This window comes from Bombina bombina, chromosome 6 (genome assembly GCF_027579735.1).
Source record: "Bombina bombina isolate aBomBom1 chromosome 6, aBomBom1.pri, whole genome shotgun sequence".
NCBI lineage: Eukaryota > Metazoa > Chordata > Amphibia > Anura > Bombinatoridae > Bombina > Bombina bombina.
This window is the reverse complement of record NC_069504.1, coordinates 900,679,419-900,698,309: the sequence shown is the minus strand read 5'-3', so window position 1 is coordinate 900,698,309 and position 18,891 is coordinate 900,679,419. Positions and strand designations below refer to the sequence as shown.

Here is an 18,891-nt window from a genome sequence, read left to right as displayed (position 1 = left end):
TGTTAATGTAGACTTAAAAATGATTGTATTGAATTTGAAACATTCATCAGTAATAGCAGTCAGTGTGACAAGAAAAGAGCATTATTAAAGGGACACTGTACCCAAAAAAATTCTTTTGTAATTCAGATAGAGCATGCAATTTTAAGCAACGTTCTAATTTACTCCTATTATCAATTTTTCTTCATTCTCTTGCTATCATTATTTGAAAAAGAAGGCATCTAAGCTTTTTTTTTGGTTTTAGTACTCTGGACAGCACTTTTTTATTGGTGGATGAATTTATTCACCAATCAGCAAGGACAACCCAGGTTGTTCACCAAAAATGGGCCGGCATCTAAACTTACATTCTTGCATTTCAAATAAAGATACCAAGAGAAAGAAGAAAATTTAATAATAGGGGTAAATTAGAAAGTTGCTTAAAATTTCATGCTCAATCTGAATCACGAAAGAACATTTTTGGGTACAGTGTCCCTTTAATAAGCAATTGTTTGTAGTAGTTTTACTAATGCAATATACTATATGGAAGCTAAGCTGAAGTTACAGAAGAACAATACAGGTGGGAATGAGAGAATAGCTGGGAGAGAATGAGATGAAGAGTAGTAGTAGAAGATATGATTTGCTGATCAAAGTTATTATAGGATCTGATGAAAAGAATTGATCAGTTGTACCTGAGGAGAGTGATCCTGTTGTTGACTGTTTACCCAGTACATTATCAAGTAGAGAAGACTTGGAGGAAGAAACCACATTCTCAGTGATGATCAAGAGGTTTTCACTACAATTATAAGAGACAAAAAAAGTTTACCTTAGTAATTCAGGAAGCCTTTGTGAACAATAAGGTTACTATTGGGCTTCAGGAGAGAGGGATAGCAAAATACTACTTAGCTAAAAGCAGTTAGCCAGGTGAAATGTATTGGTACTTTATATATTATAAATAAAAGTGCTATTGCATAAGCACTTTACTGCAGTATTCTTGTAAACTAGAGACCTGCCGTATTGAAGTCAAACTAACTAACCTTAGAGAACAGTTATCACCAGAGGTTGATGAGAGCAGAGAGGGGCATCTGCATATACAGCTATCTCTTTTCAAACGGGGAGATTGCTTAATTGACCAACTGTTGTACTAGTTGAAATTATGGCTTCTAGCCCCAACATGGCCAACCCAACCTTTTATTCTTCAGTGATTAATTCATTACCACTTTGTATTCATTAAATGCTGGGTCTTAGGGCCATGTGTGATGCAATTTGAATCCTCTTAGAGAGAAGTACTATATACTTTTTTTTTTATAATGATATTTTTGTGAAATGTTAGTAAAAGTAAATATATAATTGTTGAGCAACAATGTTTTAAATACTGATTTTCAAGTGTGTTTAGATATGAAGGAATAACAGTAAAGCACCTGTGGTAGAATAATCACTTTATTTGGCTGGTTCTGCATGCAGATCTCCTTATGTGATGTACATATCATGTGTTTATATTTGTTTATTGTTAATATAATCACACAATGTACAAGTTAGGGTCACTGACAAACAGTGACGTCAAATCTGAGGATTTCCAGTATAGCAGAATGACATGAATAAAAAGTCAGGCTGATGGATCTGTGACCTACAGAGGTAAATTCTGCAGAGCAACAACCGTTCTATGTCTCCAGCTTATTAGTAGTTTATACGCCTATATTTTACAGTACATTGGATTGCCAGTGATAAAGCAGGGGTCAGCAACCTTGGCCCCCAGATGTTTTGGAACTACATTTCCCATGATGCTCAGGCAGCCTAAATAGTGTCTCAGCTTTATGGGAAATGTAGTTCCAAAACATCTGTGGGCCCAAGTTTGTTGACTCCTGCTTTAAAGGACATTAACCACTTTGACAAATTGAAATTATATTATTATATATATTTAAATTATATGTAGTAGAAGAAATTTGCAATATACCTTCATTATTTATTGTGTCCCCTTTTCCGGTAATTTAATTGTGAAAATTGTGGAAATTCCAATTCCTATTAAAAGAAGACTTGCAAACTCCAGACGTGCACTGCTATATTCCACACAGTTGTTGCTTGCACTCTTTAGTGACTTATTTATAGCTGTCCCTAATTGGCCAATGCAGAGAAGAAAACGTAGATTATAACACGGCAGCACCCAGTGCTTTATGGACACTAAAACTTTACACTTATTTTTTTTATCAATATTTAAACAACTAATATAATCTGTTTAATATTCTCAGACAAATCTTTGCTTTGAATACATCATTCTATCCCCGTCCCTTTAAGAATAATATATTACAATATAGCTGCAAATGAATAATAATATAAACACCGCCCTGAGTGCTCTTATCCCCGTCCTGTGGAACTTGGCTGGATGCAGAGTTCAGTTGAGGAGGTTTGGTTTGGCGCTTCGCCAGGCCAGCCGTGGATGTGTGTGAGGGGCTTGTCCTTATCGCAGAGGTTGCCGGCCTGGTGAGAGGGAAGTCATCCTGTGTTTAACCCACTGTTCTCTGCTTGCACAAAGCTTTAAAAGCTGAATGTTGTTTGCCTTTGATCTGTACAAGTTAATTCTGCAAATATAAAACACTGCCCTAAACGTATTGCAGTTTTTATTAATCCGTATTTACAGAAGAGTGATCTGCTCCTCAGTTGCTATATAAATGATGATAAATTATGTAAACATCATTATCCCAGAGCCAGTGTTTCCGTTGAACCCATTTAAAGTCAGTAGTCGATCTGGCAGCAAACAGGTTAAGATAAAAATGTTGGTGCATTTACTGTGAGCCTCATTTCCAGTGCAGTGTTTTGGGGATACAGTTTGTTTCCTGATTCTGGAGTTTAGAGTTACTAATTTACAGAAAGCAGTTTGGTATATGGTTTTGTTTGAAGTATTTCATGCAAGATGCAATAGACACTACTATAAAGAAGAATATGCACAGATACTGATATAAAAAATCCAGTATAAAACCTTTTTTAAAAACTTACTTAGATACTCCCAGTTTAGCACTGTTGTTGAGGTTAGGCTGGGACGTCCAGTGAAAGGGGCTGGGAAATCAGGATGAGCAGACACCGCCCCCCCCCCCCCCACTCTCCATATGAAAAGACCAATTAGACAAACAGGAGCAAGCTTGAATCTGTAGACATCTAAAACTTTGGGGCTTGTTCTGAATCTGAAAATCGACACAATGTTTTTTTAAAAATAAGCAAAACTATACGTACATTGTTACAAAAATACTCCAAGATGGGCTTTATAAATGGATCATCTACAAAACATTTATGCAAAGATAAATCTAGTGTACAGTGTCCCTTTAAAGGAACATTGGAGTCTTTATGAATATCGTGTGTATTTACAGCTGTGTAACAAACTCTAAAAGATCACTATAAAAAAAGGTTTTATAGCTAATTAAAAACAATAATTTTTTATAAATATTTTTAGGGTTTTGATTTTTCAGTGCACTACGGGTGAGACAAACCTATGAAAAGGCTCTCAAGTATGTTTATTGTATCTCCTCAGTAGCTTCATGTAAATGTGTACCTGTCCTGGTCTAAACAATCATTGTGTAGCATGTAATTAGGGTTAGGGTAATAGCATCATACAAAAAAAAAAGCAGGATTCACTACAGCTTCTTTTTTTTTGGGGGGGGGGGGCAGACTAGAAAAAGTATACATTTTAGTCATAAATTATTGGAAACATAAATGTACATTGTATGATTTGATTTAACTGGATTGGATTGATTTGGTTTAAAGGACCAGTCAACACAGTAGATTTGCATAATCAACAAATGCAAGATAACAAGACATTGCAATAACACTTAGTCTGAACTTCAAATGAGTAATAGATTTTTTTGTGACAATTTTAAAAGTTACGTCTTTTCCCACTCCCCCTGTACCATGTGACAGCCATCATCCAATCACAAATGCATACACGTACCATGTGACAGCAATCAGCCATTCACAAATGCATACACGCTTATTCTTGCACATGCTCAGTAGGAGCTGGTGACTCAAAAAGGTTAAATATAAAAAGACTGTGCACATTTTTTTAATGGAAGTAAATTGGAAAGTTGTTTAAAATTGCTGCTCTATCTGAATAATGAAAGTTTAATTTTGATTGAGTATCCCTTTAAAAGATCATGAAACCTAAATGTTTATTTCTGTGATTCAGATAGAGTATATCATTTTAAATGTGTTTCCGATTTACTTACTATGATCAAACTGACTTTGTTCTTTTGTTATCCTATTTTGTAAAGTAGGTAGGTAGGCTCAGGAGTTTATTTTGCAAGAGCATTAGGTATCAGCAGTTTTTGCTGCCATATAGTGCTTCAGACAGTTTACACTACCTACCTAGATTACCATGAGAACAATGCATATTTGATAATTGAAGTAACTTGGAGACTTAAAAAACTGTATACTCTGTCCAAACCACAAGAGTCTCATGTCCCTTTAATGTTTTGCTGTGGTTTAAGGGGAAGACCTTATGGTAAGGATATCAGCAGCATATGTTCTACTAAGGCCTCTAAACATAGATTTACATTCATAATTTACTCTCCGTACATGTGTTTAGCAAACCACTCCGCCATCCCTTACATATATGTATAAAACCTAACCTGTATTAAAAGGATATAAAATCCAATTCTTTTTCTTTCAGGATTCATGTAGAAAATGCAATTTTAAACAACTTTCCAATATACTTCTATTATCAATTTTTTCTTTGTTTTTTCGGTATCCTTTGTTTAAGAGCAGAAAGCTAAGATCAGGGGCCCCATCCGATATGCAGCCTTGCCCGCAGAAGCCGGCGACGCCAGATTTTGCGCTGGTTTGGTATCACATATACGGCGTAACATAGAAGTTATGCTTGTATATTTATGCCTTTGCCCGTAGTTTTTTGGCCCATAGACTGACATACAAAACACGCGCAGTTTGGTATCCAATATACAGCGTAAGGACTTACGTGGCGAAAATGGAGAAATCTTTCTCCATTTTCACCTCGCCACAAAATGCAGGCGTAGCAAGCCTTGCGCTGAGTATTGGAGCACCGTAACTCCCTAAAATGCCTGCAAAATAAAACCTAACACCTAACGCATGCGCAATGTCTATCTGTCAACCGCAATCCCCCACCGCAATACCTAATAAAGTGTTTAACCCCTAAACCGCCGCTCACGGACCCCGCCGCCACCTACATTATATGTATTAACCCCTAATCTAACCCCCCTACACCGCCGCCACCTATATTAAATATATTAACCCCTAATCTGACCCCCCTACACCGCCGCCACCTATATTAAATATATTAACCCCTAATCTGACCCCCCTACACCGCTGCCACCTACATGAAATATATTACCCCCTAATCTGACCCCCCCTACACCTCCGCCACCTATATTAAATATATTAACCCCTAATCTGACCCCACTACACCGCCGCCACCTATATTAAATATATTACCCCCTAATCTGACCCCCCTACACCGCCGCCACCTACATAAAATATATTACCCCCTAAACCTAAGTCTAACCCTAACACCCCCTAACTTAATTATTATTTAAATAAATCTAAATAATATTAATATTTTTTTTTTATTTTTATTTTTTTTTTAAACTTTATTTTTATTGAGGTAAAAATATCTTTGACAACATAGTCATATCTGAAAAAATAAAATTTTCATTACAATACATCATATGGAGACCAGTCCATAACACAGCGACATGACATGATATTCTGAAAACCTTGTTTTTGATTTTGTTTGTTCGCAATGTCCTCCAGACAAACAGTCTCCTTAAGAGACCAAAAGTGCGAACTACCGCTGAGGACACATCAGATAAGTTTACATGAAAAAGTCCAGTGTCAGTGTGGAGATAGTAACGGTCAACTTTGGGTATCATAAGTAATGTCAATACAAACAAGTGTAGGAAAACACCTAAATTACTATCAAATAATGTCAATTAACATCAAACAAAGTACACAGATAAAAATGCTGTACTGAAACAGACCTCAGTTGCCACCTATACATATTCAACTGATAACAATGAGCGTTGGTAATAGCATATACAATAGTATTACTAGATCCTGAAGAACCTAACACGGTTCTGCAGGCTGGGCAGAGGCTACTTAACTCTGCCAAAAAGGAATGCAGAGGAGGAGGTATTAAACCCTTACCGCATAGGGATACTGAAATGGGGGGGGAGTTATTCAAATAATAGTGCACTCCTTCAATGCTGGCTTACTCGCCTACATGACTATACTGAAGCATGGGGGGAATAAAGAATATCCAGGAACGCAGTACTTGACAATCAAAATGGATATACAAAGGAAACATGTGAAAGAATATATATGCTCTTCCCCTATAGTTATCATTAACCTCTCTGTTGGTTTTACATAAAAGCACACTGGGCTTTAAGAGTTATTCAAAATTAATATCTAGTATAACCCTGCGTAACTGGGGAACACTACGCTGTAGCCAAAACAAATACAGTATCATTAGCGCTAGCTGCTTTTTTCTAGTTCTAGGTTCAGGGCCAGGGCAATATCCCTAAGATACCACATACTCTAAGAAGGGCGTTTTTGGAATTCTTCATGAAAAACCAGGGGTCAGCCAGCAAGACACAGGTCCTCCAGACATAACCCCGTACTGGGAAACACACTGAGGGAGATATGGGAAAGCTCATATGAGAGATTAGTCAGCGATGAGTGGTATGCATGTGTGCACCTTTATTCTAATTGTTGCATAGGGCATAACACTCCCATACGGTTATTGTTCAACTAGCCAAGCAGGCTACATATTTGTGACATAGCTTGTAGCATGCACTCTCATCCAGATTGAGATAATATTCCCTGACCCATATTCTGCGTTATGTTAACTGTCAAAAACTCTCATGTTAAGGAGGCAGGAGGCACATAGCTATCATAAAGGAAAACGGTGGGGGGGAGGGTGGGGGGGATGGACACAGATTAAAAGCAAACTCAGTATCTAGTAAAAGTTGTATGGGGGCTAGGATGGTATTGCATCTATGGAGACATACTTGCGGGCTTATGATATATTTAAACACATATAGGTAGCGTAATTACTGTTATGCATTGATGTGTTGAGCCATTCCCAACTTAGTTCCCTACATAAACTAGCACGTGTGGGCAATGGAATGTTTAAGTAAATACACATTGAGACATGTCCTCCAAACCTATGATGAGTGAAAAAAGTAGTATATATATATATAAGAGCTAAATATATATGTCTCTGAGGGTATCCTAAGAGCACAACAGACACAAGAGCATAGATAGGACCTCTAAATACTCTTGAACTATTAACAAAGATTTAATAATACTGGCTTAAAGGTACAGATTGTCCCCCCATGTCACTTAAAGGACCATAATGGTCAGGAACCCATTATATTAATACATCTCTCCAAGCTTGATATATTGAAGGAATCAGGCCTTATATGAGGGAGACAATTGATAAATTCCAGAGATTCCCTTCGAATTGCTTAGTAAAATTAGAATAAAGTTTTGCATCACACAGTCCAAATAAAGTTTAGTTGTGTGGGATAAAGAATCATAGACAATGGAACCTGATTCAGATTAATACCCCCCGCATTAAGGTTTCTGCAGGTACTATATATTGATAAGCTATTGGGGTTTCCGATAAGGGAATGAGTTAGTCAGGTATTTTTCTAGAGCAAAGCCCATTCCTTCCCTAACAAGATGTAAATAAACTGCAGCAAAAAAGCGGGAGTGGAATTTTTTTTTACATACAGTAGCAGTAACTTTCCTAATAAGAGTTCCCCATAGTGAAGAACATAATCTACTGAGAACAAGGCATATAAAATTTAAAAACATGGTAACAATAAACAATACGGTTATAAAGCATAAGAGCATAATCAGGGTAAATAAGCAAATACAGTGTGGGAGTCCAAGTATCAGGCCTCAGGGCCGTCATAGCAAGCTGCAGCGGACATCTCAATATATTTATTTGGGAACCGCAGCAATATACCCATAGAGAGTGTCTCGTCAACAGCAATCCCCTCAGACGACATCACATCCCCAGAGTTATAACCCATCACCTATCCAATGCCTGCCCGGGGTCCCTGGGAAGCGTGATGCCATAGTGCTCTGACTAGGAGAATCTGTAGAATCCGCCAGCTCTCACAGCCGTCAAGTCGGAACGAATGTGTACAATCCAATCTCACAGGCACCTTGAGAGCCGGGCGAGCCGGCGGCTGAGGGAGGTCTGCGTGGAAAGCTGTGAGGAGCGTGTCACACTGCAGTACCAAAATCTCTATGACTATCATCGCGCAGTTCTCCTCCTCTTTGGGGTAAGTTGCTTGTGGCCGCAAATGGATGCTAGTTGAGAGAGACAGAATCCCCTGGCCTGTAGCTGTTGGCATCAGCGGAGAAGAGCGCACTTGAGGAACTGCCAGGGCCATGTTGCACCACCCTGCGCTCCACTTTGAGGCCGTCACTGTTTGTGTGCATGGCTTGAGACCTATATATAAGGGCATCCAGTCTCGTGCAAAGCTTTCTCCCATACTCTTCTAAGAGATCTTTGACAGCAGAGTACAATATCTGCGATTCCATAGTGGCACCTCAGGCGTTGACAGGTCCACAAGTTTAAAGAACTGTTAGGTGGTTCAGAGTGCAGTGGGCAATATCCCAGCTGGGTGCAGTAACATGCCAAGATGGCGCCGCTTGGTGTCTCGGCCCAGTCCTAAACAGATTTCAGATCAGCGTAGGTCAAAAAGTTATTAGGCACTCATCAGCATATCCAGGGCTGCCCTAGTATAATTAATCAGTAGTTCAGCATTTCTTTTTTTGGGGTATATTCACAGTTTTGGACTTTCTTAGTTGTTTTACTAACAGAGCTCCCAGATCGTGCGACCAGCTCTGTTGCTGGCCATCCCCGCCCCCCACCCTAATATTAATATTATTAACTAAATTATTCCTATTTAAAACTAAATACTTACCTATAAAATAAACCCTAAGATAGCTACAATATAATTAATAATTACATTGTAGCTATTTTAGGGTTTATATTTATTTTACAGGTAACTTTGTATTTGAATAGCCAATAGAATGTCAGTAGCTCTTATTCTATTGGCTATTCAAATCAGCCAATAGAATTACAGTTGCTCTCATCCGATTGGCTGATTTGAATTTGAAGCCTCAAATCATCCAATAGGAATTCAAGGGACGCCATTTTTAATCGCGTACCTTGAATTCCTATTCAGTGTACGGTGGAGATCATATGAAGAGGATCCTCCACGCTCCATGGCTCCGCGGTCTTCAGTTCCAGAGTCGACGGTCTTCAGCTCCACGTTCATTGGTCTTCAACTCCTCCGCTCCGCGCCGGCTGGTTCCTGGAAGAAGAAGAGGTTGCCGCTTGGAAGAAGACTTCACCGCCTGGAATAGGACCTTCTCCGCCGGTCTTCAGGACAGGACCACTTGGGGTTTAGACTTAGGTTTTTTTAAGGGGGGATCGGGTGGGTTTTAGAGTAGGGGTGTGTGGGTGGTGGGTTGTAATGTGGGGGGGGGATTGTTCTTTTTTTTACAGGTAAAAGAGCTGATTACTTTGGGGCAATGCCCCGCAAAAGGCCCTTTTAAGAGCTGGTAATAGAGCTGATTACTTTGGGGCAATGCCCCGCAAAAGGCCCTTTTAAGGGCTATTTGTAATTTAGTTTAGGGTAGGGAAATTTTATTATTTTGGGGGGCTTTTTTATTTTATTAGGGGGCTTAGATTAGGTGTAATTAGGTTAAACTTCTTGTAATATTTTTTTATTTTTTGTAATTTAGTGGGGTTTTTTTTGTAATATAGTTTAGTTTATTTAATTTTATTTTAGTTTAGATAATTGTAGTTTATTTAATTAATTTATTGATAGTGTAGTGTTAGGTGTATTTGTAACTTAGGTTAGGTTTTATTTTACAGGTAATTTTGTAATTATTTTAACTAGGTAGCTATTAAATAGTTATTAACTATTTAATAGCTATTGTACCTAGCTAAAATAAATACAAAGTTACCTGTAAAATAAATATAAACCCTAAAATTACTACAATGTAATTATTAATTATATTGTAGCTATCTTAGGGTTTATTTTATAGGTACGTATTTAGTTTTAAATAGGAATAATTTAGTTAATAATATAAATATTATTTAGATTTATTTAAATAATAATTAAGTTAGGGGGTGTTAGGGTTAGACTTAGGTTTAGGGGGTAATATATTTTATGTAGGTGGCGGTGGTGTAGGGGGGTCAGATTAGGGGGTAATATATTTAATATAGGTGGCGGCGGTGTAGGGGGGTCAGATTAGGGGTTAATATATTTAATATAGGTGGCAGCGGTGTAGGGGGGGTCAGATTAGGGGGTAATATATTTAATGTAGGTGGCAGCAGTGTAGGGGGGTCAGATTAGGGAGTAATACATATAATATAGGTGGCGCCGGGGTCCGGGACCGGCAGTTTAGGGGTTAATACATTTATTGTTAGGAGTGAGATGGGGTATTGCGGATAGAGGGGTATACGTGTCGGGCTATTTTTGGGAGGCGTGTTAGACAGTTACGGGAGATTTAAGACTTTAGTAAGTTTTTGTAGGCGCAGGCAGTTTCTAAAGTGCCATAAGTCACTGGCGACTCCAGAAATTTGTACTTACGCTTATTTCTGAACATCGCTAGTTTGTCCGACTTACGGCACTTTAGCAACTGCCAGCGGAGTATATTGGATACCCCGATGTGTGAGGTGAAACTACGGGAGGCGCGGGTTCCCTCGCTTGCGCCGAAAAGTACGCCGTATATCGGATCGCGCCCCAGTAGTGTGCATTTGTCTGCAGCACTATATGGCAGCAGTTGAATGTTATACATTAGCAAGAGCACTAGATGGCAGCACTATTTCCTGTCATGTAGTGCTTTAGACATATGCAAGCTACTACCTACATAGGTATCTCTTCATCAAAGAATAAAACGAGAAGGAAGCAAGTTTGATAATAGAAGTAAAATTAATACTTTTTTTTTTAAATTGTATGCTCTGTCTGAATCATGAAAGAAATAAATTGGGTTTCATGTCCCTTTTAAAATAAAAAAAATTAGTTTCTTGAGAGCAAATGCCCCAATTGATGGAACATATAGTAAAACCCCTTTGTGACTTTACCTGTAATGGCCGTATACCTGTGTTGCTAGTCACTAGCGCACCACTTACGTATGACTTTGTTCTTCTGTTGCAGACCTGCAGCCAGTCACGTACTGCGAGCCAGCTTTTTGGTGCTCCATTTCCTATTATGAGCTGAACCAGAGAGTAGGAGAGACTTTTCATGCCTCCCAACCCTCCATGACTGTGGATGGATTTACAGACCCCTCAAACTCTGAACGTTTCTGCCTTGGGCTGCTCTCCAACGTGAATCGCAATGCTGCTGTGGAGCTGACCCGGAGGCATATTGGTAATACTGTAGATCATTGTGCAACTAGTAACTGTACCTTGTGGTGCAAAGGGTTAATGATTTGCCTTGTAAATTGTTGTGCAAGGGTTCCCTCTTATTGGATGAGGCTCAACCACTGTCGCTGAACCTAAACCATGGCTGTATTTTGGCTGCATATATATAACCAAACTGCTGGGCCTGTTAGGAATTATTTTACACATTAGTTCTATAGTGGAAAAACAGTACTTTGGCCAAAACAGCTGGAACTATTCCCCCCCTAGCATTAATTCAGTGGTTAGAAAATAAAATCCATTCTGGCCCTTTGAATCTGAGCATAGAGGACCTCCCACAACATGAATTACATCCAGCATTGGCTGTAGGTTCCTTAACCTTAACACAACATTTTCCAGAGACAGGACCCACTGTTCATCCCCTGCAAAGGGTAAACACATAGGTAAAAGTTTTGCTGCCTTGTAGCTCCCAAGATGGATGCAGCCAGTGATTGGAGGGGACATACTACTGCCACTCCAGATTGGCTCACTGCTCAGAAACTGCAAGGATTGTGGCTCCTGAGTGGGACTTAAACTATTTTTGTTTATTATCTAAGCTCCCAAATTAATTGCATCACATATTTTTTAAGTCTGAATGTTGCTTACAGTGGCTGCGCTTTGTCTGCATCCTCCTTTAGTGACTCAGGTGTTTTTATTTTTGCAGGGAGAGGAGTGCGTCTATATTATATTGGAGGTGAAGTGTTTGCCGAATGCCTCAGTGATAGTGCAATATTTGTACAGTCTCCAAATTGTAACCAGAGATATGGCTGGCACCCTGCCACCGTCTGCAAAATTCCTCCAGGTAAGGGGACCCTGAAACACTTAGAGAACCTTTTAATTTATCTGTAAGTCTCTGCTTCCTTATGTTGAAAATATTAAGAGTATATCCAACGCCACCTCCCCACCCTTTTATAGTTTTGGATCTCATAAAAATGAAAACATCTGTTTGAATTTATTGTTTTCTGTGACAATTATAAAGATCCAGCACTTGTCAAACAAACAATGCAGCACTTACATGACACACACTGTTAACAATGCTACACTTTTAATAAACATAATGCCTTTTATACACAGTACACTTGTCAGACATCCAACACAGTGACATTTAGTCACTCTCAAAATGTAAAACCGACACAAATTGCTCCTCGTTCTTCAGACACATGTTGTTCCTCACTTGTTCTGACACATCCGTTATGTGCAATATCCCTCATAAATTCTGATTATATCGCGTAATATGACAAAAAATGTTCCTCACACACACACACTTCTCACAGTATGATACTTCTTACATATAAACATTGCTTTTCAGAGTGAAACTTCCTAGACATAGACTGTAATACATCTTATGCACACACTACACATTACTTGTGAGACACACTGCTCCTCATACATTGTGACATTACCAATAGACACACACTGCTCCTCATACATTGTGACATTACCAATAGACACACACTACTCCTCATAAATTGTGACACTACCAACAGACACACACTGCTCCTCATAAATGATGACACTACCAACAGACACACACTGCTCCTCCTGCAATGTGACACTACCAACAGACACATACAGCTCCTCGTATATTGTGACATTACCAACAGACACACACTGCTCCTCATACATTATGTTACCAACAGGCACACACTGCTCCTCATACATTGTTACGTTACCAACACACACTGCTCCTCATACATTGTGACATTACCAACAATCACACAATGCTCCTCCTACATTGTGACACTACCAGCAGACACACACCGCTCCTCCTACAATGTGACACCCCCAACAGACACACACTGCTCCTCATACATTGTGACATTACCAACAGACACACACTGCTCCTAATACAATGTGACATTACCAACAGAAACACACTGCTCCTCATACATTGTGAGTTTACCAACAGACACACAATGCTCCTCATACATTGTGGGTTTACTAACAGACACAAAATGCTCCTCCATACATTGTGAGTTTACTAACACACACACTGCTCCTCATACATTGTGACATTACCAACAGACACACACCGCTCCTCCTACAATGTGACACTACCAACAGACACACACTGCTCCTCATACATTGTGATATTACCAACAGACACACACTGCTCCTCATACAATGTGATATTACCAACAGAAACACACTGCTCCTCATACATTGTGAGTTTACCAACAGACACACACTGCTCCTCATACATTATGGGTTTACTAACAGACACAAAATGCTCCTCCATACATTGTGAGTTTACTAACACACACACTGCTCCTCATACATTGTGACATTACCAACAGACACACACCGCTCCTCCTACAATGTGACACTACCAACAGACACACACTGCTCCTCATACATTGTGAGTTTACTAACACACACACTGCTCCTCAAACATTGTGACATTACCAACAGACACATATTGCTCCTTATACAGTGACATTGTCAACAGACACACATTGCTCCTTATATATTCTGACTTTACCAACAGACACAAAATGCTCCTCCACACATTGTGAGTTTACCAACACACACACTGCTCCTCATACATTGTGACATTACTGTCGCACATGCTGCTCATCTCAGAGTATGACACTATTCAGACATGCTGCGTTGGTTTTGAACATACAGAGCAATACACCTCCTTGTTGTGGTGCACACTTCTGCTGATACAGTGACACTTTTCAAGTGTACATAGTGTAACTCTCGGACATGTATTATTCCTCATACAGTGTGACATGAGACATACTTCTGTACTAACTTCTCCTCATACACTGCTACAGCTCAGACACACAAAACTCTGCATAGTTACACTTTTTAGACACACAGTGTGTCCTTTAAATAAGTCCTCACTTTTCAAATATCCAGCATGGATGTGGGTCTGCATCCTCTCCTTGTGCTGGTGATGAGGATGCTGGTTTTAGTCAGCTTGGAAGCATCTTATGACAAATATCTCTTTGTTCTTTTTTTTTACCAGGATGTAACCTAAAGATTTTTAATAACCAGGAGTTTGCGGCACTCCTGGCCCAGTCAGTAAACCAGGGATTTGAGGCAGTGTATCAGCTTACCAGGATGTGTACCATACGGATGAGCTTTGTCAAGGGTTGGGGAGCAGAGTACAGGTCAGTGTTGCATGGTCACAATATTTGTCTTCCAGAAAAGTGTGTAATATTTCCAGTTTCTTGTAATTGCATTCTCCTCCTTACACTGATCACACTTTGTTCTGAGAAATCGTCCTTTTGTTTTATTATGTATTGAATGCTGGAATTTGTCATTGGGGCCTTTTAAACATGGTAGTAACTGACAAGATTTTGTGTAGGACGTCAAGTGTCCAGGGAGATGACGCTGCTCTGACAGATGTCATTGTGTAGAGGGTGTAACACACACCACATGCCAGTAAACCATTCTGTTAGTGTGGGAGCAGAATAGACACACTGAGCAACTCCTCCTGCTGTCTTCCAGATGTTCAGTGACCATTGGGCTGTTTACCCTTTAGAGCCAGGGTGGGGTGTGGTAAGATGAACTTTAGTGTGTGCAATTATTACAAGCCAGGCTTGGTGCTCAACGAGTAAATTCTCATCTTCCACACTTGACAGCCAGTTTCAGGCTTGGCCACTAGCCAAAGAGAAACTAATGGTACCCAGATGTGCCTCTGTTTGGCAGCCTTATTACAGATCCTGAGGTTTCAGTAACATTTCACTTATTCCTTACTTTTGTAACCCATTATGTACCCAACTCTCTCTATAGCAAAATCTATGTAATAGTAAACATTCTATAGAGCAGGGCTGTCTAAATTTTATCTGCAAGGGATGGAGAAAGATCAGATTTTTTTTAGGACATATCTTTGTAAGAAAATCTAACAGCACAGTGTGAGCAGAAGTGGGTCTTAGTGGCTTAGACGATTCTTACATTTCGGTATGCTTTCGGGTTGATGTATAGCATTGACTTAATGTATACCTGAAATAACCGTATTAACAGTAAACTGATAACTGTCTCAAAAAGAAGATACATTGTTTTTACAAACGTGGGCTGTAGCTAGAACATATAGAATAATACTTTCCAATATTTTGTACTTAATTATGCTGTGCTTTTCCACTGTTTTAATAACCAAATACAAAGTAAACCTAACAAATCCTTTTGTAAGCCTCACTTTGCAATTTTCCTCTCTACAGGCGTCAGACAGTAACTAGCACCCCCTGCTGGATTGAGCTACACCTAAATGGGCCTCTTCAGTGGTTGGATAAAGTACTTACACAGATGGGTTCTCCAACAATTCGCTGCTCCAGTGTTTCTTAGAGAAGCATTTAGGTTTTGGGATCTTTTTCAGCCAAGTAGTGCAACAGAGTTTTTGGACTAAATCTGCACAAGACTGCTCAGTCCATGTTGACCGAGGTCTGAGCACACAAACTGCAAACCCAAGATTTACTGCACACAACTTCACAGATGGGTATCCCTCAGAAGCAGAATCACTGATGATATGTTTTTTTGTTAATATTGTGAGTTTTGCTGCTCTTCTACACCCAGCTGTCTGGTGCAATATTTCAAGAATCCTGCAAGCGCACAAAGGGCACCCTAACTGCTATGGTGCATTATGCAGATCCATGACCAGGGACAAATAAGAATATTGAGAATCAAAATTGCCTACTAAGCTTAAAATGTTCCTTGTTTGTTTTTTTTTCTCTGAAATCAACAGAATGTGCTAAGCCACAGCTCCAGATCGTAGTGGCATGGGAAGAATATGAAGAAAGCCTGTAGAGAACAAAGAGTAATAACATTGTAGCTGTGCACATAGCTCTTTTGCAGACTGGAGATCAACTGGGCTTCATGGACCTGGAAATATGTTAAATACAGATCATTTTTAAAAAAAATCATCACACTAGCAATCTGCTAGATGTGCCTTTTCTATGCTGCTGTATCTCACATGACTGCTGTGCAGTTGTTTGAGATCAGGCTGTAGTACAATCACATTGTAATCCCACTGGCTCTTCCTGATACATTCCTGATGATAAAATATATTTTATAAAAGGGAGAATATAGAGACTATGTAAAGTTGGCCTTTAGATCTTTCCAAGAGAAACAAAACTAAAGGACCTAAAGTTACTTTCTAAGTCTTGTGTCTGTTATTTGCCGCCCATGTATTGATCAGATGCATCACACTCTTTCGGGAAAGCCATTTAAGGATTAAAATCCTAAATACGCAAGGACAAATAATGACAATGTCACACCGGGATGTGTTATTGGACTTGTTGGGCAATATTTACTATAATAGTAAAAACTAAATCACATTTCTGGATATTGTTATTGATTTCCATTTCTAATTTACAAATCTGTAAATATATAAAAACAACAATGCACACAAGTGAGCAAAACAGGATGGAATCCTTTGTTGTCTGAATATGATAAGGATGTTCAGTTAACTTCAGCACTAGTATTAGCAAGAAAATTCCTAAACAGAGGCTATAGTGTGTTGCTGATAATACTTGTAATAAACTTTACATATAGCATTATGGGTCAGGATTGACATCACTGAGTGTGATAGTCACATTTCTACATGTTGTATTAGTCAGCACAAGCAAACACTGCTATTGAAAGGTTAACTCATCACACTAGGGATACAATACAGAGAATTGCTGCATAACACAGATTTGTTACACCACCTGCCTGTTGCCACTCCAGGATTTAGCTCCAAGTTCCTGTATTAATATTGCTTGTAGCAGAAACTATCGCCTTATGGGTTTGTAGCATATTTGGGGTATTTAACCCCATGTGAATTTGTAGCATGAAAAATGGGTATGTAGCCAATGGCCTGCTAATAAATGCTTTAAACTAGATATTTCTTTTCTGCCTTTTAGGCATCTATTTTAAGCCTAAAATTTATTTTTCTTTGGGCAACCTCTGGGAAGTCAGAGGACCTGTACTTAAGCTCTATTGAGATTATTTATTAAGTCTGGTCAGTACTGCAGGGTCCCTTAGTTTTAGACAGGCAAGTTTATCTTACTATACCCGGTTCTTGATGTGAAGGAGAGACACCTACATTACAATATAATGCTCAGAAAAGAACCCCAGAGACTGTAATTTCTCTCCTTGTCGGCAAGTTTTTGACCATCATGCCCGGAGTATAATTAGTCAGTCTGTTTACAGATACATATTAAATACTCACAGATTAATGTCAATTGGTTACTGTATCAGATAAACCAGTGAAAGACACACAATATAAAATAGGGCACATATATGGCAACAGAGCCCACAAAACTGCTGGACTGCAGCATCTATATTAGTACAACAGCTAATGTGTATAAACATAGTGTGTGGGAGCGTGAACTAGGAAGGAAAGAGTGAAGACATATATTGTGGGGTACAAAATGGGACATTTATTTACACCCCAGACAAGGATTGGGGGCAGAAGGGGAATCCTTCAAGGGCCACATGCAGCCCCCAGGCCGCTGGTAGCCCACCACTGACAATCCTTTAATGTTATCAATCGTTAAGAAGGGTATTATTCAGGATATTGGTATCATTGCTTTTGGATTTCTTTATTATTTCAACTCACATTTTGGTTCCTCATTGCCTGTGTGAAATGTTGATGTTGAATGTAAATAAATCCTTATTATTGGCATTCAAATGTGGCAGTGGAATTGTATTAATTATGCATTACTTTATGATGTCCATCAAGTGCAATAAACTGGGCAAATAAAGTCTTATCCATACTGTTGATACCTCTGATTTATGTCTGAAAATGTTATGTTCACTGTAGTTAAAGGGACAGTATACACTCATTTTCATATAACTGCATGTAATAGACACTACTATAAAGAATAAGATGCACAGATACTGATATAAAAATCCAGTATAAAACTGTTTAAAAACTTACTTAGAAGCTGTCAGTTTGGCTCTGTTGAAAAGGTAGCTGCAAGTGGCAAATAAGACACTCCCCCCCCCTCCCCCTTCTTTTGCATATGAAAAGACCCTTTACACAAACAGGAGCAAGCTGGAGTAGGTAGTCGAGCGTATTCACATAAAACTTTGGGGCTTGGTTAGGAGTCTGAAAATCAGAGCAATGTTATTTAAAAATAAGCAAAACTATACATTAATTTAAAAAAAAAACTTTATGGGCTATATAAATAGATTATCTACAAAACATTTATGCAAAGAAAAAATGAGTGTATAATGTCCCTTTAAAGGGACAGTAATCTAAACCCATAAAAATGTTTAATTAAAAACCTTTACAATGCACTCTCGTTTATTTTGTCTCCTTTTCTGGGAGTTTGAAGAAAAAAAAAAAAGAGTAATTTTTCATTCCCCCAGAGAAGATGGACTGCATTCTGTAGAATGCAAAATCCTGGCACTACTATATGATGTACAGTGATTGGTTATGTGCAAGAGCTCATTTATACCTGTGCCTAATTGGCCAAAAGAAAATAACATTCAATTGGTGCGTCATAGGCCTGCAAAACAATGCACATTTTACTAAT

The 18,891-nt window shown here is 38.9% G+C and overlaps 1 protein-coding gene across 1 annotated transcript in view; it reads left to right on the top strand.

The window, feature by feature from the left end:
* Window positions 1-18,131, top strand: part of SMAD3 (SMAD family member 3) — a 246,852-nt gene extending 228,721 nt beyond the window's left edge. The window contains exons 6-9 of the mRNA XM_053718520.1: window positions 11,181-11,393; window positions 12,087-12,224; window positions 14,397-14,541; window positions 15,592-18,131. Coding sequence (XP_053574495.1) covers window positions 11,181-11,393; window positions 12,087-12,224; window positions 14,397-14,541; window positions 15,592-15,715 — 620 coding nt within the window. The 3' untranslated portion in view covers window positions 15,716-18,131. The remainder of the gene's footprint in view (window positions 1-11,180; window positions 11,394-12,086; window positions 12,225-14,396; window positions 14,542-15,591) is intronic.
* The last annotated feature ends 760 nt before the right edge of the window (window positions 18,132-18,891 follow it).